The following is a 20,770-nucleotide window of genomic DNA, read 5'->3' as shown; positions in this document are numbered from 1 at the left end:
GGGTGGGTAAGATGGTCGGGAGGGTAGGGGCCTGGGTGGGTGGCTAGGGGCCTGGGTGGGTAGGTAGGGTGGGCGGGAGGGTAGGGGTGGGCGGGAGGGTGAGGTCGCTTCCTCTATCAAACTTCCAGAACCTCTAGATCTCTGGAATTTGATCTGATATGACCTAGCCCATTTTTAAAGGTAAATGCGGGCATTAGGCCTGGATTCGGATCCAAGCTTCCCGCCCCTGATCCTGTCAACACATCCCTGGGAAGTGAACTGCCTGCCCCAGGAGTACAGAAAGCTTTGCCCCTAAAATGCCGCGGCGTGTCAGACAAGCCATCAGCCAGCGTTCACCGCCTCCCGTCACCGATCCCCTGCACCCCCGCCCCCTCCGATCGCGTGCACCCCGACACGCGTGGGGGCCAGGCCTGCCTCCGGGCCGCCCGCCACCACTCCCCCAACCAGGTCGGGCGGCCTCGGGCCAGAACCCCGGCCTGTGTCGCATCCCCCCTAGGGCCTCCAGCCTCACCAGCGGTTCCCGGCGGCTGCAGCTCCGATCGGTGGGCGCCCCGCGGCCCCGAACATTAACGACACCCAGGAGCCTAGCCTCGAGGCTCAGGCCCGAGGACTGACTCCAATCAGCGCCACCCTAGAGACGGGCACCGAGCGCTTCAGCATTTTGAGCGCAGCTTCCGGGAAACCCCCATGGAGGCGGAAACCGGAAGTCGGGAGCAACCACCAGTCCTCTCCCACCGCCCCCTACACACTGCCTCACTTCTCCTGATTTTACTCACAGAGGCCACCAAAGTAAATTTAGCTGCTACTAAAAGTATATTGGTTTTTTCTCTAATGTTTTAGAAGCAAGCAGGGTGGCAAAAAGTGGAGTACACCAACATCGGAAACCCCCCCCGGAATCTGCCGAATGGTTTGGCCCGGTTGCCTTGGAGACCGAGAGCAACACCAGCGGGAAGGCAGACGCCGGAGGCGATGGCCAGGCTGGCCCAGCTGCAGCAGCGGGCCGCCCTCCTAGCGCATCAGTTCTACTTCCGAAACAGGTGAGCCCGCCGCCGCCCGGGGCCGCCCAGCGCCGGCTGGGTGTGCAGGCAGCCGGGTCTCAGCAGAGGTTTCCTGACCACACGTTTCCTCCTTCGAGAAATAGACACCTGCCCTTCTTCATTCCTTGGCTGCGGATCATCATCATCACAAGTTTAGAAAGTAGTGTCACCCTACCAGGGGTTACCCTTAGGGAGTGGAGGGGGCGTTGTAGATAGCAGCTTGAGAATGTTTTATTACATTCCCATGAATACTTTTGGTCTTTCATCATTAATAATTCATTTAGTATTCATGTAAGGAAAAGCCAGGCGTCCATGAAATTGCAAAAGGGGTTTATGACATCATCACTCCGCAGTTGGATGAAAAGAGGTTTAAGAACCTGATTGGGGCCAAAAATCGGTGTGGCTCACTGGATAGAGCGTCGGCCTGCGGACTGAGGGGTCCCAAGTTCAATTCCGGTCAAGGGCATGTGCCTTGGTTGCGGGCACATCCCCAGTGGGGGGTGTGCAGAAGGCAGCTGATCGATGTTTCTCTCTTATCGATGTTTCTAACTCACTATCCCTCTGTCTTCCTCTCTGTGAAAAATCAATAAAATATATTTTAAAAAGATAAAAAAAAGAACCTGATTGGGATAACATGGGCTCCCCAGTCTGGGTGAGCTAGTGTGTCCCCCATACCTGGAAATTTGTGCCTCCATTCTTTCAAAACCATCATTGAACTCTGTTCTGTGACTCATTTGTCCCAGTAAATGGACAATATCTAAAGTGGACTATTGGCTGTGGGCTATTTGGTGTCTTTTTTTTTTTTTTTTTTTTTTTTTTTTGTCAAGAGGGGGAACAAATCCTCAGAAAAGCCAACTTGAACTTGACCTACACAGATGTCAAGGGGATGCCTCTTTCATGGCTCGGATTCATCGTGGGTCTCAGAGCGAACTGGTCAAAACAGGAGCAGAGATTTTCCAGTATCCATATATTAATTAATAGGAGAGGGCTTACTAGGCATGTGGGCAATCATATGAGCACAAAGTATAAATTAGGCATAGTGTCTACCTTTAAGGAAGTTGACATCCTTGAGAGCTAAGAGTGAAATGATATTCAAAAACTAATAATTTTACACATCAATATAGCTTATAATTAGAGGGCAGCTAATATTGGAATTTTATTCCTGGTTTCTAAAATAGTTACAAGTTATAGGATAATGAGAAGGAAGGAAAAACTACTGGGTTTTTAATCTAGTATTTAGTAGCTAATACATAGAATGCAGAGTAAGCACTGTATATTAATGTGCAAAATGCATAGTTTTTGCATATTACTTAACAGATATTTCACCACACATTTTTTCATTTTTATTTATTGCAGTTAATTTGTGGCCCCGATATATGCACAAGAATATAGTGTTATCCAGGGTTATAGTGCTTATTTCTAGTTGATGACGAATTGACTAGAAACTTCCAGCTTTTTCTCAATGTTTTATTACATTCCCATTAATACTTTTGGTCTTTCATCATTAATAATTCATTTAGTATTCATTGTGATAATACTGATCATAATAAATTTATTTCAAATTCATGTAGATGTCATGTTTTATTCACTGCTATAGGATTTTTCATCATAATTTGGAACTAATTAATATACCATTAAAATAAAGTGTTACCCACATTTTTCATTTTAATCATAAAATGTCTAGCAGTTCATGACATATTGTATGAGTAGTCAGCAGCCCAGTGGTAATCCAAATATCTGTAAATTTCATTTTTAAGCAGTATTTTTAGAAAAGGGAGCAATAAATAAATGTGTATAGAAGTCAAATTTTAGCACATAAGTTAAAACTTAGCAGTAAGTGAACTACTAGATATTTTTAAATGTTTCCCTTTAAGTTATATAGTTCTAATAAGTATAGTACAATATGTGTACTTGGATTTATATACATTATTATTTATAACTCAAAAATGAAGCAACTTAATTTTGCTCTTGGCTATGTATTATATGTTAACACTATTACCAGGAGATATTAGAAGACATAAACTCAAACTAGATAATTTGATTGCTTATCTTTTGCATAACAACAATCATAAGTAAAGGGTAAGTTGAAAGGACATATTAGATGTATCTATACACCTATTCATACTTTTTCTCCGTCTTTTGTAAGGGTAGTAGGTGTTTATTATTGGTGGAAAAGAAGAGACAGCTATGCTCAGTCATTTTAATAGTGAACATTAAGAAAAAGGAAAATGGGTCTACTGTGATATTAAATGTTAATGGCAACAGTGGGTAAAATAACCATAAAAAATCATTTAATCCTATTATCAAGACTTTCACTTCTCATCAGCCTTACTGAGTGACGTCATTCTTTCCTTCTCATGCTCTTGTTTGTTGTTGTCTTTTTAAAATATGACTTTATTGATTTGGGGGAGGAGAGAGAGAGAGAGAGAGAGAGAGAGAGAGAGACATCAGAGAGAGAGAGAGAGAGAGAGAGAGAGAGAGAGAGAGAGAGAGAGAGAGAGAAACATCAATGAGACGGAAACATGGCTGCCTTTTGCAGGCCCTCCACTGGGGATCCAGCCCACAACCCAGGCATGTTTTCTGTCCCAGAATCAAACCTGGTTACTAGGTTATCACTCAACTACTGAGCCACACAGGTCGGCAGCACGCTTTTGCACATCCAGATCACTGCCTTTGATGCAAATTTTGGTTCCTCCCTTTGCTTTTGTGGATCCCTTTTCTGTCAGGCTTTCTGGGTAGCTCTCCTTCTTACCTATAACTAGCATCCACCTACTTATTTCTCCAACTCCTGGTCACTGACAGCTTAACAGCTCATCCTGTTTTTCTTTCTCTCAGCCGATGTTATAATATTGTCTAAGAATTTGTATTGTTTCAAGTGTTTTTACTTTCCATTCTGTTTTTCTTCTAATTATGATGAATACACATGATGAAATCTATATATTTAATATAACCTTTAATGGCAACAAAAAAATAACCTCTCTCCCAAAAACCGTAATTCTGAGGGAATTGCTTTTAAAAGCAAGAAATAGATGGCTGGCCATTCTTTATTCATTCAGCAAACATAAAATGCTATTTATGTGCCCAGCAGGATTCTGGGAGGGAAGTCCCTCTGTGCCCACAGTAGTTGCCCTGAGCAAATCACTTCATCAAATGGGGAGGAAGGGAGCATGCTAATGATTGCTGAAATGAAAATGGAAGTGTGTCTTCATTGAACCTCTTTGGACTGGAAATTAATAGATCTGATGACTGCATTTTGTATCTTTATCTCTTTATAACCCCATGGCCCTCTGCCCTGCCTCCTTTAACTGAAATGGACTTTCTGAGAATTCTATCTAAAATTGGCATTCTGTGATAGATTTATTTTACTTAGAAGCGATTAGTGTAACTGATGAAATGACTGAAATATGCAAACATTTTAATCTCGCTTGATATGTTTTTTTTCTTTATTTTGTTTCTTTATTTTCTTATAACATCACTTGTAAATTAGTTAGTTGAAAAGTAAGTGAGCATAAAAATTTTTTTAAAAAAGTAAAACTGTTGAAAACACATGGCCCCTCAGAGAAAGGTTTATGTTTTAAATATAGCTTATGCTTTCTGAAATGCTTTTTTCCTATCTAGTATTTTTTAAATTTACCTTTATTGTTGAAAATACTACAGATGCTCTGCCCTCTTTTTTAATTTCTATTTAAAATGATGTTTGATTGGTCATGACCATTTTGGAAGAAATTAAACATTAAGTTTAACTGACTGACTTACTTTAGAATTATATTAGTCACTAATGAAAAGTTTCTTTTCTTTTTTTTTTTTTTTAAGTGTTGTGGATGCATTTAGAAAAAAAGAAAATGATGCAGCAGTTACAATCCAGAGCTGGTATCGAGGATGTAAAGTTCGGACGTATATCAGGTATAATTTTGTCCAGGAAAATTCAGATACACCATAAAAATATACTCCTTGCAAAATGTAACTTATGCATGTAATGCTCATTTCAAGTAATATTTTATGTTACTGTAATGTAGCTGATGAGGTATATAATCTTCTTTTTAAAGATATAATTTTTTTGGTCATTTTTCTTACATATCAGAAAAGAAAATTATATTGACCGTTTCTCAACTTGCAGCTATTCTCAATATTGTAAACCTATTTGACAAAATTCTTTTCTTCAAATTCTACTGAATATGACTGACAAATGACTGATATTAATAGCAATTAATTCATTGACTGGTAAGAAAGAAGAAAAACAAACCAAAAAAAAAAAAAGCTTATTTTTTTCCAATAAGTTGGTAAATGATACTGGAATGATGCCATTCCTATTGCAAAAGGATTGAACTTGCTCTTTAACTGGTCCACTTGCTCTTCAATGCTCAAACTTCCCTTCAGTTTCCCTTCCATTCTGAAAAAATTAAAAAAAATTTCTGGATAAGGTGAAGGACGAATATGCCTCATCAGTAATAATTCAGAATGCAGGCTAGAGATCATACTGTGTATGTCTTTAAATGATTACCTAGTAGAAACCAGGCATGCAAATTAAAGTGTGACGTTTTGCCTGGCTGGTGTGGCTCAGTGGTTGAGCATCGCCTCATGAACCAGGAAGTCATGGTTCTGATTCCAGGTCAGGACACATGCCTGGGTTGCAGGCTGGTGTCCCAGTAGGAGGCAAGCAGGAGCTAGTAGATCAATGGTTCTTGCTCATCATTGATGCTTCTCTCTCTCTCTCCCTCTCACTTCCTCTCTGAAATCAGTAAAAATATACTTTAAAGTATGAAGTTTTCATCTTTGATCACAGTAAACTAGGAACTTGGCAGCAAAGAAAGTCTTTTGAATTCAGCGAACACAACATTCACCTGGACAGACTGAGTAATATAAGGAAAGAATTGGGTGGGGAACCGTTTTCTAACCTCAAGAAGTATTTCTAAATTCTGCAGTGATTCACAGCAATAGTGCCTGTCTTATCTCTCAACATGTCACCATGACTGGTTTTATTGTCTTAGAATAAAAGAATACTTTAGAGAGTAAATATTGAAGAATAATTGAAATTTTAAAGAATTTATTTCATCAGCAGCCCCAAAGAAATACTGAATCATTATCTATACTTTTTCCCCCCCTCTTCTATACATTATGAATTCTTTCCCAGGATGGAAACTCTCTACTGTTTGAAAGTACACATTCAGTTGGCTTTGAATTTGATTTTTTGAATAGCAGGAAGGTATATTCTAAGCAGGTTGTAAGAGATATTTTTGTTCCGGTGAAAGCATACTAATAAGCATATTTTTCACTCAGGTATTTACACAGAGTTGCAACAGTTATTCAGAAATGGTGGAGAAGTTACTTAGGAAAGAAATGTTATCAACGCAAGATAAAGGTAAATATTACCCAATTTATATATGGTTGTATTAAAATTATACAATATGCCATAACTCATTCACTTCAGTCAGATTTATAAGTAATTTTTAAGTTATCTGTGGTAAATATTTACATACGAACAAAATTGGATTTAAATTTTAGTGCGAGACCTCTTCTGAGAGGCCATTCCTGATTTTCCCGTGGAGAAGTGATGACTAATTTCTTTGCAACCAAATGACACCAGAGCTTTATTTTTGTTAAAGAACCTTTCACAGTATATACGTACTTATTTGTTGATGATTTTCCTCTACCTTTTAGATGGTGAGTAGACACTGTAGCTTGTTCATTTGTGGATCACCAACATGTACACTGCTCTCTGGCCCATAACACAGTCAATAAACATCAATTGAGCCTGGGTTGTGTGGCTTAGTGATTGAGCAATCGACCTATGAACCAGGAGGTCATGGTTTTATAATTGGTCAGGGCACATGCCCCATTTTCAGGCTGGATCCCCAGTGTGGGGCATGCAGGAGGCAGTCAATCAATGATTCTCTCTCATCATTGATGTTCCCCTCTCTCTCTCTTCCTCTCTAAAATCAATAAAAATGTATAAAATATATTTCTGGAAGAAAGGAAAGGAGGGAGGGAAGAAAGAGAGGGGAGGGGAGGGAAGGGGAAGAAGGAAGGGAAGGGAGAGGAAAGGAAGAAGGAAGGGAAGAGAAGGGAAGGGAAGGGAGGGGAGGGAAAGTAAGGAAGGAAGGGAAGGGAGGGAAGGGAAGGAAGGGAAGAAAAGAAGAAAGATGTGAGCTCTTTGCATTTGTGCTGACGACGTTAGGACACCTCCATGTGGTGGTGTCTTGCAAGGAGCTCTGGCTGTATCTCCAGAGCATCTGGAACACCATCCTCGGCCCAATTTTTATAATAAATTTCTTTAGAGAACTTCCTAATAAGTTATGTTAACAAGTCAACACTCGGCACCCTTTGATGTCAGATCATAAAACTGAAAGATAATGTATTTTTCCCTTCAGGGTCTTGCCTTTTAAATAAACACCTAAAACTGAATATGTTAAGACTCTGACTTACTATTAATATTAACTTAAACTTTATTCATATATTTTCACCGAATTATGAAATGAATTTAGTTTGGTTCACCTGCTTTTATATAATTTTATTTATTTTTTTAAAATATATTTTATTGATTTTGTACAGAGGAAGGGAAAGAGATAGAGAGTTAGAAACATCTATGAGAGTCATCGATCAGCTGCCTCTTGCACACCCCCTACTGGGGATATGCCCGCAACCAAGGTACATGCCCTTGACCGGAATCGAACTCGAGTCCCTTCAGTCCCCAAGTCGATGCTCTATCCTAGGGGTGTCGAACTCAATCAGAGAAGGGGCCAAAATCTAAAATCCAGCCTAAATCGAGGGCCGAATGGTTTACTGAACAGTCATAAACTGTCATTGTGATGGAAACCCAGCGGAGTGCAGTGATGACAGCGCGGTGCGGGCCACATTGCAAGGCCTGGCGGGACGGATTTGGCCCTCGGGCCTTGTGTTTGACACATGTGCTCTATCCATTGAGCCAAACCAGTTTCGGCTGGTTCACCTGCTTTTAAAGATTCTATCAATAGCAACTGGGAGAAAGAATGAAATTGACTTTTAATTGTTTTGGGGGTTTGGAAAAATATAGGTTATTTTAAAAATCAGCTGTTGATAATCACCAGGTTGGTATCGGTTGCCAGCAAACAAGGCAAAGCATATGCCACAAATACTCATGATTATTTGGTAATCAATCATCTTAATGATTCCACTCAAAATTATGAAATGAGGGTGACACTGCTGTGGAAAGTAATGAAGGCCCATCCGCTCTGGTATCCATATGTGCATGTTTTTTTTGTTTTGTTTTGTTTTGTTTGTTTGTTCGATTGTTTTGGGGTTTTTTTGTGTGTTTTTTTTTTTTATAAAAGAGCAAATCTTTGTCTTTTATTTTTATTTTTTTAAATATATTTTTATTGATTTTTTTAGAGAGAGGAAGAGAGAGAGAGAGAGCCAGAAACATCGATGAGAGAGAAACATTGATCAGCTGCCTCTTGCACACCCCCTACTGGGGACGTGCTCACAACCAAGGTACATGCCCTTGACCGGAGTCGAACCTGGGACCCTTCGGTCCACAGGCCCATGCTCTATCCATTGAGCCACACCGGTTTCAGCACGAAGACAGTGAATTTAGAATGAAGTCTCATCGTTGTGTTCATTTGTGAGTAACATATTGCAGCCAACTGTTTCTTAATTGCCCGACTGTTGATGAATAAGCCAGCGCTGCTCAGCACAGACAATTTGCTTTGGATCAAATCAAGGCAAATAATACTAATTACAGCAGAAGTCTTTCCTACAAATTCCGATGTGTTGGGGGAGGGAGGGTGGAGGGAGAGCGGGACCCTATGTAAAATGTGAAGGCACTTGTCTCTGATTTTGCCTGACACAGCACCTGTTACCTGGGCTCCAGAGAACTATTAGTTGCACGAATTTTCATTGAATAAAAACAGATCAAGTTGCAATTTGTGTTGGAAAAACATGTGTATTTTATTCCTTTGCTGTATATTGCCCTCTCGCGACCCCGGTTCACCTTATATTTTTAATCAAAAGCTGGGATGGAGATGGAAGCGTTATTGAAAGCAGTGTTTTCATTGAAATAAGCTATGGTGGCAAATGGGGATTTGCTATAACGGAGACATGCTTATTAATGTCTCTACCAGAAAGAAACCAAGACTTGAGGAAGTCTTCCCTGTATCAGGGGATTTGCTGTAACGAGATATCATTGTATTTATGGTTTTATGGTGGTAAAAATGAATGTTAAACGGAACAGAATTCCCGAGCATTCCTTGGGAGGCAGCTGAGTACATAGCATTTTGTACAGATGGTTGGAAGGCACAATTTTCCTCCATCGCTGCATCCCCATCCTTGAACGCTTTCAACTGAAGACAGCCTTTCTTTGAATTTTTCATTAAACCAGACGTCTTGAAATATGAATTCCTTTTATGTTTCTGTGAGTTTTGGCTAAGAGAGCCCCAGTGAATAAATCATACAATGCTACGTGTCACCAGCACTTGTGAATATTTCTGCTTTGTTATTCTATTCTCAGTAGAGCCCCATTGATTATCAAACTCAGCGGAGAGCATTTTATGATCATATATCTCCATTAGCGCCTAGTTTGACTACCATAGATTTTTCTGGTTAAGCCTGCATTATGTATTAGGAAGCCTATCTCTTCAATACAAAGTTTGATTTCATTTTTCTAAGCCTAGAGCTCTTATTATGTATTATGTATAAAGATTCTTATCTTTTATATGTAAGAAAAGACTGCACTGTCTTTGTGTAACTGAAATATATGCCATCTTTTTTTTTTTTCCTTCTTGATTCACAGTTAGCATATCATGATATGAAGATGAATATCTACAATGCAATGGCTGTCAGGGTAAATATTTCTTCACTTGTTAAACAAATGAAAAGTCAATTGTGCCTTGAATTCGTTTTTAATAAAATGAGCAAACCAGAATAATGCAAATTTGATTGATATGCTAATGGTAAAGAGAGAAAAGAGAACATAGTTAAAAAGTTAGCTCTACTAAATAATCCTGGCAGTATTAAAAATTAGAGTAAAATGTAAAACATGTAATTATCAATGCTTATGTTTTAGAATGTTAAATATCTCTGAGCCATAACTGGAGAAAGACCATAAATATTAATGAAGCAATGTATTAGTTTCCATATGTCATAGAGAATATTGTGATAAATAGATGAACGTGGTTCTGGAATTTAAGATTCCTGCCCAATACAAATCAATTAGAAATAATTCAAATGATTTAACAGTAATAAAGTCAGTTTCCAGCTTAGAAGTTTTATTTCTATCACTTCTGTGTTCATTGTTACGTGTTATTTTCCTGAGAGAAAGCTGGAGTTGGTGATTCTGAAATTGGCACAGAATTGGGGAATGGGGAAGGCAAAAGTTTTCTTGTTTGTTTTCTTTTTGGTCTCAGACATTATGGTCATATAATAGCTTGATTGCGAAGCTACTATAAATGGAGAAGTTACTTACGCGGGTTTTATTAATGTCCTTAAAACCTACATTCTCTTACATTTTCTTTCATTAATCTATTCATTCTTTCTTCTGGTAATAAAGGATTTTATTGGGGGTGAAAAAAGACAGTAAGATGCCCGCTGGAAGTCCTGAGTTGAACTCTGGCGGGCAGATTAACGTTATTTTGATGATTTATATTCCTGCGGAAAGGTGCCTCCCTCTGCAGGGGTGTCTATGCTGGGAGCCTCGCTTAGGGACAGTCTCCAGTATCTCTCTGTCTACCATGTGGAACTGATCACTCTCTCTCTCTCTCCTTTTTTTTTTTTCTTTTTCTTTCTTTTGATCACTCTCTCTTTTGATGTCCTTGTTTTACCATGGACACCCTTCTGTTCTAGAACCTCTGACATCTTATTAGCCTTACTCATTTACGCTGTATCCATCCCCATCCCCTCCCCTCTGTAAGTCCCTTGGGGCCTCAGATCTGATCTTCTTTGTATCTGCAGTACTAGGCTTGTAGTCAGTGATGTTGATATCCCTTAATATATCAACCAACACTGGCTTGCTCTAAGCAGGGAGTAAAACAAGTCGTTTGTTTAAAGTCCTTTCTGTCTCTGCCCCTCCAGTCCTCACTGGAGTCATGTTAGCCCTTGTGGGGGATGTTCAGGCTGTTTTGATCTCCTGCCTGGGCTGTGTGGGGTGGACAGACTGGAAGTGGGGAGGTCATATTTGGCTAGTGCAGTTCTCGTATGGATGGAAGATCTCATGAGCTTTGGAGTCCTGGCAAAGTCCCCCAACACGGACGGGTCCACTGAGTTCTGGTCTACACTGCCTTCGGAACCCGCAGGGCATCTACACAAAACCCCTCAGGCCAGGCCAGTCGGGCAGTCAGTTGCTCAGTAACTTTTTCCCTTGGCTCCTGGCCTGTTTCTCTGAGTGACACTCCATTGCCTTTTGAGTCTTTGATTTGACTTCGCTCCAGATTGCGGTTCTGCTTCTCCTCCGGCATCTTGGCCGCTTCGTAGCAGATCTCTCTTCAGTTTGGCCCCCCAAATTTCCCCACCCAGCTCTCTCTGCACAGCTTTTAGTATCTTATGCGAATGGCAGGAGGTGATTCAGCTGCCCAACTCATTTCGCTCCCTGTCCCATCTAGAGGGGCAATGGTGCATGTTTGTGTGGCGGGGTAGAGAGCTGGTCCTCCGTTTCTGCTGTTGCTTAAACATGGGTGTCACCAGAGGCCCCCAAAGCACTGGGCTTAGGAAGTCCGCTTCCTAACAGTAGTATATGTGGTATTAATATGAAGGCAAAATTACTTTGTATAGTTTTCCAGAGTGTTGTTCATTCTAAATCATTAAAAAGGTGTAATTATGAATAAGTGCTCTATTTCTGTATGCTCTCATATACATTTGGAGCATCAGCATTAGCTACATTATTAGTGAACTTTTTGTCCATGTCTTCTTTTTAAAAAAAAAAAAAATATATATATGTATATATATTTTTTCTTATTGATTTCAGAGAGGAAGGGTGAGGGAGAGAGAAGCATCAATGATGAGAGAGAATCATTGATAGGCTATCTCCTGCATGCCCCCTACTGGGGATCAAGCCTGCAACCTGGGCATGTGCCCTGCTGGGAATCAAACAGAGACCTCCGGATTCATAGGTTGATGCTCATCCACTGAGCCACACCAGCTGGGCCATGTCTTTGTTTTTCATTTTAGGTGAGAAAACATTATTTTTCTGTCTTTTGATAACATTAAGGTCACTAAGAATTTTGAGGAATTAAAGTAAACTCAATGGAGGTAGACCTTTCCTATGAGTAGATGACTTTTGATATATCAGGCTTTTGCCATTTGTTTTAGTGCTTAAAATAAACGTTATTTATAAGCCCACTTACGTTTTGATGTTACTTAATGAGGAATATGCATCATTGATTTGACTAGCTTAAGAGGTCATTTGGAAGTTGCCCGTTAACAAGCTGTAATCTGCTGAGCTCGCAATGGCTGTTTAAAATTATCTATTCAGAGCTGATCAATGACAATAATTGTTTCATACCAATCACTTCTGAAAGTAGCTGATTACTTTGAAGGACATGAAATAAAAACTCAATAAATGTTCGCTTTTGTTATTTTTAAAGAAGTATTCAAATGGTTTGATGAAGATGCAAGACATTTTGTTTAGAGAACTGATACCACTGAATTTAAAAAGCCCACTTAAAAAAAAATTTATTTCAGCCTGGCCAGTGTGGTTCAGTGGTTAAGCATCAACCCATGAATTAGGAGGTCACAGTTCGATTCCTCGTGAGGACACATGCCCAGGTTATGGGCTTGATCCCCAGAAGGGAGCATGTAGGAGGCAGCTGATCAATGATTCACTCTCATCATTGATGTTTCTCTCTCTCCTCCCTCTCCCATCCTTTCTCTGAAATCAATAAAAACATATTTTAGAAAAATTAATTTCAGTAAGACCAAATACAGTCTTCAAGTCAGTTGGTTATATAAAACAAAAAACTTGTTCAGTTGGGAAGTAGAATTAATAGGAATTGGTTAAGCAAATATTTTTAATCTTTCATAGCTAATTTCATACTTAGTATTTGTGAAACAATTATAAATATTTTAAAATAAATTATATTCCAGAAGTACATTTTTGTCATTATAATATTTTGCAATCTATGACTACAACCTACATTGGCACCTGTACATGTTGTTATGTTAATGGAGAAATTTGTGATATAATTTATATGTATTATCATCCATCATTACCTTTATTCTGATGAACTGTTAATGATTTCACTAAAAATGTTCACTGACATTTTATTTTTCTACTCACTTCAATAGATTCAGAAGCAATGGCGAGGCTATAAGATTCGGAAATACTGCTTCAATTATTATTGTTTTAAGGCATATCTGAGGGCCATATCTGAGACCAATGATGCAGTTAGGTGAGTACCATAATCACTACTCCACTAGTGAAAACTGTAGACCAGTTACTCAGCCATAATCAGGAATAATTTCTAAAACTCAGGAATAACTTAGGCAGACAGGTGTTGATAAGATAGGAATGTGATTCTATTTAACTTAAAACTTATGGTACTATATTTAAATATCTTGTATTTCTAACAGTACATTAGATTATATTATGCCTTGGTTCTATGCAAAATAGCTTAGTTTTCAATGAAATTGTTTTATTTAAAATGAATTTATCTATACAATAAATCCTGTTACCTCTGAATCCTTAAATATGATAAGTCTCAAGGGTTTTTTGAGAAACATGTTCAATAACAAGGCTTGCCTCTCATAGCAGAAAATAAAATTCCTTGGAGCATAAGGAAATGGGCCACTGTACTGTAAGGTTTTGTTTTTTGTTCGTTTGTTTGTTTTTTAGTATATGTTTACTGATTCCAGAGAGGGGAAGGGAGAGGGAGAGTGAGAGAGAAACATCAATGATGCCAGATAAACATTGATCTGCTGCCTCCTGCACGCCCCCTATTGGGAATCGAGCCCACAACCTAGGCATGGGAATCAAACCGTGACCTCGTGGGTCACAGGTTGACACTCAACCACTGAGCAGCATCTGCCAGGGCCATTCATTTACTTGTTGAAAGGTTTTACAGTGCTACTCAAAAAGACCATTTATTGTCACTCAACAAGGGATTTTAAGTTAAAGAGTGGTAGATCTTCTGTCCTTACATGAAAGTCGTGTGAATCCTAAGAAGCGGCCGTGAGGTAGACTCCCTCAGTGGGCTGTCCTGATATCCCATTTACTGTCATTGTTGGAACTCCAACGAACTTCCCCGTTTATCTATGGTGAACCCGAGCAGTTCGGCAGGACAGGGGAAGAGGCGCGGTTCCATTAAGCGCTAACATATCATTGGCTGTCAGGTGAGCCTTGTTATGCTGTCCATCCTCATTTAACTATCCCACAAGATCTCTTAATGAAGTTAAGCCCCAAGTTCACTGCCGTAATTCCGCAGCAAGAGTTGGTGCGATGTAACAATTCATCACTTGTCAGGGAGGCACTTTTAGTTTATACGTTTAATAAGGGCATCCTCGAGCTTGGTTAATTAGAAGTGAACAGTTTGCATATTTACTAAATGCGGAGTGTCATTGCCACCACGGCCTCTTGCCTGCATGAATTATTTCTCTATCTGCCATAAACAGCTGGGTAATTATTACTGCCATAATCAGATAAATTCCCTCTGTAAGGCTTTTCTTACATGGCAGCTCTTTGAACTCATCCAAAGCCGAACAGAATTTATGAACTCCAGCAGAGAGACCACTTTTTCATGCGACCGTGTCCCCGTTCCCGATTTCAAGGACACAGTAGAGCACCGGAGCCTACTGTGAAGCCCGGCCAGTGTGGCTCAGTGGTTGAGCGTCCACCCGTGAACCAGGAAGTCACAGTTTGATTCCCGGTCGGGGCACATGCCTGGGTTGTGGGGTTGATTCCCAGTTGGGGGTGTGCAGGAGGCAGCTGACGGATAATTCTCTCTCATCATTGATGTTTCTCTCTCTCCCTTTCTCTCTGAAGTCAATAAAAATATATTTAAAAAAAAAATGAACAAAGAACAGGAGGCTGATTAATAATACCTGCCCCTTACCAACCTCAGGAGAGTGTTGTGAGGATGGATTAATGTCTGGGGAAGGGCTTGGAGCTCCTGAAGAAATGCACAATGTGAATACATGTTGTTATTGTGCCTCTTGTACTTAGTTCAATGTCATTCTCAATTATTCAACATAATGTATGTTGTATAAAACTAGAGGCCCGGTGCATGAAATCTGTCCACTCGGGCAGGGTAGGAAGGGAGACTCTCAGCCCAGATTGTAAGAGAGTGCAGGTCAGATCGAGGGACACCCCACCCCCCACCCCACCCCCAGTGCATGATCGGGGACATGGAGAGATGCAGGAAGGCTCCAGAGTGTGTCTGGCCCATCTCGCTCAGTCCTGACATGGCCCCGATCCCCAGCAGCAAGCCAACCTATCGGCTGGAGTGTCTGCTCCCCTGGTGGTCGGTGCACTTCATAGCAAGCAGTTGAGAGGCCTTAGCATATTAGGCTTTTATTATATAGGATTTTTACTTCCATTTAGAGAAACTATCCAGAATAGTAAAAAGAAAATAATTTTACAGTGAAATTCGTGCGTTTTTTCAGAAATAATACTGCACAAAAGAATTCTCCTCAAGGAAGTTTATTCAAAAGAGCAAAAAGGAGGAAAAAAAATGATTTTCATGAATGATCTTTTGAATGGAATCTTATTACTTTTTAAAACCATGCAAAGTAGGCAAATGAAATAATGGAGCAATTGGACCATCAGAGTGAAGTCATGGTATGGTAATTTTATAACATGGACCATTATCATCTCTTTCATTTTCTTCATTCTCAAAATGCCTAGTCCATGGAGTCCCAGTTCGCTGGCCTCGCCTTGAGAGAGGCCGTCCACCCTTGGCCAGAAAGCCCGGCCACCCCTTCACGTAGATCCCAGGATGACTCAGCACATAGATCTCATGGTGACTCAGCACGTAGATCCCATGGTGACTCATTTTATTGAGATGATGGGACAGAAATAGAATTCTGCTGTTCAATAGTTCTGCATACTCCCAGGGAGGGCAGTGAATCAACGAGGAATGCAAGATTGAGTCTTCTCAACAATTGGGTGGATTTTTAAAATTAATTACTTTGTGTTTTGAAATGACCCAGGATTAGTTTTTCCAGTGCTTTCTCAAGTTTTTTGGATTTGCCTTTGGGGCATGCCAGTTACTTCTGGGTGGATTGTGTGGGTTGTTTGTGAGTTTGCTTTATATCCTGGTCACTGGCATTCTTTTTCCTATCTCTCGGTTTTAGCCTTCCTGGCCGAGCTCCCCAAGCTTCTTTAGCGCCTGAAGATGGACTGTTTGTGCTACTTCTCATCATTTACAGTTTTGATTTTGTGTCAGGTCCTGTGTACTTCTCTGTGTCTTACCTGTTCATGCATGTGTTCTTTGTATTGAGACTTTTTTTCTGTCTTAGGTCAGATCTCTCCATAGTCATTAAATCATTTGTAACGCACAAACTTCTTTGTAGGTATGCCGTGTGTGTGTGTGTGTGTGTGTGTGTGTGTGTGTGTGATTGCTCAGAAAATTACCGTATTTATATTCCGCGGCATATCTGAGTAATTATCCTGGTAGTGGCAGCTCATTGGTTATTTTAAATCACCTTAAAGACTTATAAGAGGAATGATAGAAGAAATATTTCTTTTTACCACAACAGCAAGAGTAAAGATGAAAAATGAATAATCTATTCAGTGTTCTATGTCACATATGCTTGTTATTTTTTTTTTTCCTGGTAAAAAATTCTCATTTATTCATAAGCAACTGCCTTGAAGTGTGTTCCTTAAGGACAAAGAAAGGTCACCCGTCCCTCTCACTCCTGGTTCTTTGTCAAAAATGGACACAGTTAATGAGGTTTGTTTGCTACAGAACCAACTCCCAGACACAGATAGAGATCCTTTCAATGGAAACAGATTTGTTTGGCTCCACCAGGTTACTCAGCGATTAATAACAGCCCCGAGGTGCAGGCCAGGCAGGTCACCGGACCCGTTGGCCAGCAAAGCTAAGCATAGCAGCCAGCCCGGCTCCATGGGGGGGGGGGGGGGGGGGGCGGAGAAGGGGGGCGCAGGAGCCCCCAAATACCGCGCACGATGGCAAACGGGCTATTTTCTGACTCCTTCTTTCATATTAATAAGCAATTTTCAAGAGAAGTGTGGCAAAATGAGGGCCATGCCACTCCAAGTAATTCATTTATTTTGCAATTTAATCTTATGTTGAAAAAAAATTGCTCTGCTGCGGCAGCGTAGCCCGGTGATTTTTAAACGTCAGGCTGTTTCATAAGTAACCTTGTCTGAAGCATTGTGTGAGGGCCCCTCGGCAGGAACTTGCCCCGGGAACATTTCCAGGCATGGAGGGAGAATGGAGAGTCTTTTCTTCTTGAGGAATTTCCCCCTCTACGTGTTTGAGGTGAAGTCCCAGGGTTCGCTTAATATTCTACTGAAATAACTCGACAGGAAGTTACATCTCTATTTTATTTTTTTTTAAGAATGAAGTCCAATTGCAAAACATGACCTTTATAGGAATAGTTAAACTTACTCTTTTAAAATAAAGGATAGCTCTTCACAGAAGTTATTTGTTTCTTCATATTGGAGAACATTCTATTTTGGAGTACTTTTTTTTTTTTTTTTTTTTTAGCATGTTTTAAAACCTTATTTTTTTTTGTTTAAACATCTTACAAGCACACACAAATGATTTAGAAAGTTTTGTTAATTTAATGGAATTTATTATACTTAGTCACAAACTTGTTCACATAATTTTTATTCTGATCATATAATTGGACAAAATGTCAACTTTTCAAGTGCATTATAGAAGAAATATAGGATAATATATATATATATTATATCTATATAGGATAATATATACACATATAAATATAGGATATCATATATAAATATAGGATTATATATATAGTGATATTATATATTATTTGAACTGTAAATGGAAACTGTTAACAGAAATAAAGTTGTAATGAATTAAGCATATGTATAAAATTAGAGCAGTTTGTATAAAAGATAAATTATGAGAGATTTCTAAATAGAAAATTAAAACTTAAAGGAACTCAGTAGATCAAATCTTTTCTTGGGATATTTAAGTACATCCAAATAGTTCATCTACAACCAAAGAAATTAATATAGTAATTCACTTACTTTGCCTTTGATATGTTCCTTAACTATTAGATTCATGGTAAGTTATAGATATTTGATTTTAAAAATGTAACCACTGAACAATCACTTTATATTTATTTTTATTTACTTTTATTTTTTATTTTTTTGAACAAACCCTCTAAATGCCTTTTAAAGATTGCAGGGACCCAGCCAGAGTAAGCAGGTGAGACGGGGCACAAACACTGACTTGCTTGTCATTAGTGAGAAAATGAAAGTCTCAGCAGACTGTCAGCATCCTGGGTAACCGCTCACTGCTCTGCTGCAGGGAGGCCCTGGATGAGTTTGCAGAGATGAAGGAGAGAGAAGAGAAGAAGGCCGACCTGGAGAGGGAGGAGAGGAAGAGAGATTACGAAGCCAGAAAGATGCATTACCTCCTCAGCACAAAGCAGGTTGGTCTACCTGTCCCTGACAGCTCGTGCGCCGCCGGGGCCCTGGCTGACAGAGACAAACTAGCAGCCTGGATGGGACATGACTGGGTGAAAGATATCACAAAGACACCACTTCGAGTTCAATTCCGTGCCGCTGGCTAGGTGCTCGCAGGCACCCAGCTCGCCTGCAACAGCGGCTTTCTAGCAGCGGCTGCTGGGATGCCAGCAGGAAGGCACAGGGAGCAGTGTGGTCTCACATCACGATTCCCTCCCCACACCCAGGGCAAACCCCGCTTTCCAAACCAGTCGGGAGCAGCTCACTGTTGTGCTGTGAATTGACCAAGAAACCAAGAACTGGCACATTATTAAGCTGGCATAGCATTCAGGTTTCTTGCACCTTTTCCAAATCCTGGTGCAAGTTTTCAGGGACAGGTCTTTAAAAAATAAAAATTATATATATATATATATATATATATATATATATATAAAAAACTGATTTTTTTTATAGAAAGGAAGGGAGAGGGATAGAGAGTTAGAAACATCAATGAGAGAGAATCATCGATCAGCTGCCTCCTGCACACACCCTACTGGGGATGTGCCTGCAACCAAGGTACATGCCCTTGACAGGAATCGAACCTGGGACCTTTCAGTCCACAAGCGACACTCTATCCACTGAGCCAAACCAGTCAGGTCTCAGGGACAGCTTTTAACAGAAGTCCTTCAGCAGTTCCATCTTTACATAGAAAAACAAGTGTGGAAATTGTATACTTAGACATTTCTTTTCTTTATATATACTTTTATTGATTTCAGAGGGGAAAGAAGAGGGAGGGAGGGAGGGAGGGAGGGAGGGGGAGAGAGAGAGAGAGAGAGAGAGAGAGAGAGAGAGAGAGAGAGAGAGAGAGAGAGAGAGAGAGAGAAACATCAATGATGAGAGGGAACCATTGATAGGCTACCTCCTGCATGCCCCCAACTGGGAATTGAACCCAAAACCTGGGCATGTGCCCTGACAGGGAATCCAACTTTGACCTCCTGGTTCATAGTTTGACACTCAACTTCTGAGACATGCTGGCTGGCCTCCTGTCAGTTTTTACTGTCAATTGATGTAGGTATTTGAAAGGTTACTGAATAAATATTTAAGTGTAAGTAATTTTTATGAGGCATATCAGAATGAGAAATGTTTTATTACCCCACTTAAGAGGATAATTGTAATAACATTTCAGCAAGGAGAGAAACACTATTTGATTGGAAGTAATTTAGAAATTATTTTAATCTAGTTGGTAGAAAACTAATTTTATGTTAAACTTTCATAGTCCTAATATAGTTTAACTTAGAGGAGTGGAAACAAAACATTAGTTCAGACAAATAACGCTTCTGAAAAGATGGATATTTTCGTAAGCTAAAATTATATTTGTAAATTCAGACACAGAAAATAAATGAAATCATGTTATTTAATATATCAATCATTTTGGACAATTATGATGATATACTGACAAACTCATACTGAAAGCACAGTTTTAAAGTCAGTTTTAAGCTCATTTTCAGTACAAATCCAATGTATGTCTTAAAAGTTCTAAAATCTACTAATTTTTACTGATATTAATTATCTCATCTTTATGTAAGCAAATATGTTAGCACAAATAGAAATCACACAACTAAACTAGTATTACATTGAGTGAATTGATAGACCCCCTCCGGCTTTTATTAATTAAAAAGTTCAAGTCATATTAAAGCACCTTCTGTATATGCTTATTTCAATCAGAAAGCTGAATGTGGTAACTTATTTGCATAAATAATCAATCACGATTTACTAGTAGTAATAAGGTTAATTTGTTGCTACAGACACAACAGGATTAGTCAATTATATTTCCTACAAAATGCTATTTGCTATGCACCCCATTACCTGGAAAACAGGATTGGGTTTGGCGCCCTTATTAAATGAACACATCAAAAAAGTCTTCATCCCTGTAAAAGTTCTATGAAAAGAGAGCTACTTTTAGTTGATTTGAATAAGCAAAATGCGGACATTGCCTCCATTTGAAAATTTAATTTATCTTTCTGCAAAGATTGATTATTTAATAAAGTTATTTATTTTGATTCACTAACCAGTCAAACTAAATCTAACACAAACAGGACATATTCCCTTTGAAGAAAATCTCATTTGCAGATTTGTTTTATTTCACATAAACTGACTTTCATCCCCTTGT

At 39.5% G+C, this 20,770-nt stretch overlaps 2 protein-coding genes across 3 annotated transcripts in view; one reads left to right on the top strand and one right to left on the bottom strand.

Annotated features, from left to right (window-relative positions):
* The window catches only part of GPATCH2 (G-patch domain containing 2), an 88,498-nt gene extending 87,810 nt beyond the window's left edge, over positions 1–688 (bottom strand). For both annotated transcript variants that reach the window (XM_036453481.2, XM_036453485.2), the window contains exon 1: positions 512–688. In XM_036453481.2, coding sequence (XP_036309374.1) covers positions 512–567 — 56 coding nt within the window. In that variant the 5' untranslated portion in view covers positions 568–688. The remainder of the gene's footprint in view (positions 1–511) is intronic.
* Positions 689–790: 102 nt separating this feature from the next.
* The window catches only part of SPATA17 (spermatogenesis associated 17), a 59,253-nt gene continuing 39,273 nt past the window's right edge, over positions 791–20,770 (top strand). Inside the window, exons 1-6 of the mRNA XM_045587116.1 lie at positions 791–1,037; positions 4,851–4,940; positions 6,315–6,396; positions 9,802–9,852; positions 13,287–13,390; positions 18,464–18,587. Coding sequence (XP_045443072.1) covers positions 970–1,037; positions 4,851–4,940; positions 6,315–6,396; positions 9,802–9,852; positions 13,287–13,390; positions 18,464–18,587 — 519 coding nt within the window. The 5' untranslated portion in view covers positions 791–969. The remainder of the gene's footprint in view (positions 1,038–4,850; positions 4,941–6,314; positions 6,397–9,801; positions 9,853–13,286; positions 13,391–18,463; positions 18,588–20,770) is intronic.

This window comes from Pipistrellus kuhlii, unplaced genomic scaffold (assembly GCF_014108245.1).
Source record: "Pipistrellus kuhlii isolate mPipKuh1 unplaced genomic scaffold, mPipKuh1.p scaffold_m20_p_25, whole genome shotgun sequence".
Classification (NCBI taxonomy): Eukaryota; Metazoa; Chordata; class Mammalia; order Chiroptera; family Vespertilionidae; genus Pipistrellus; species Pipistrellus kuhlii.
This window is presented reverse-complemented; position numbering and strand designations above follow the sequence as displayed.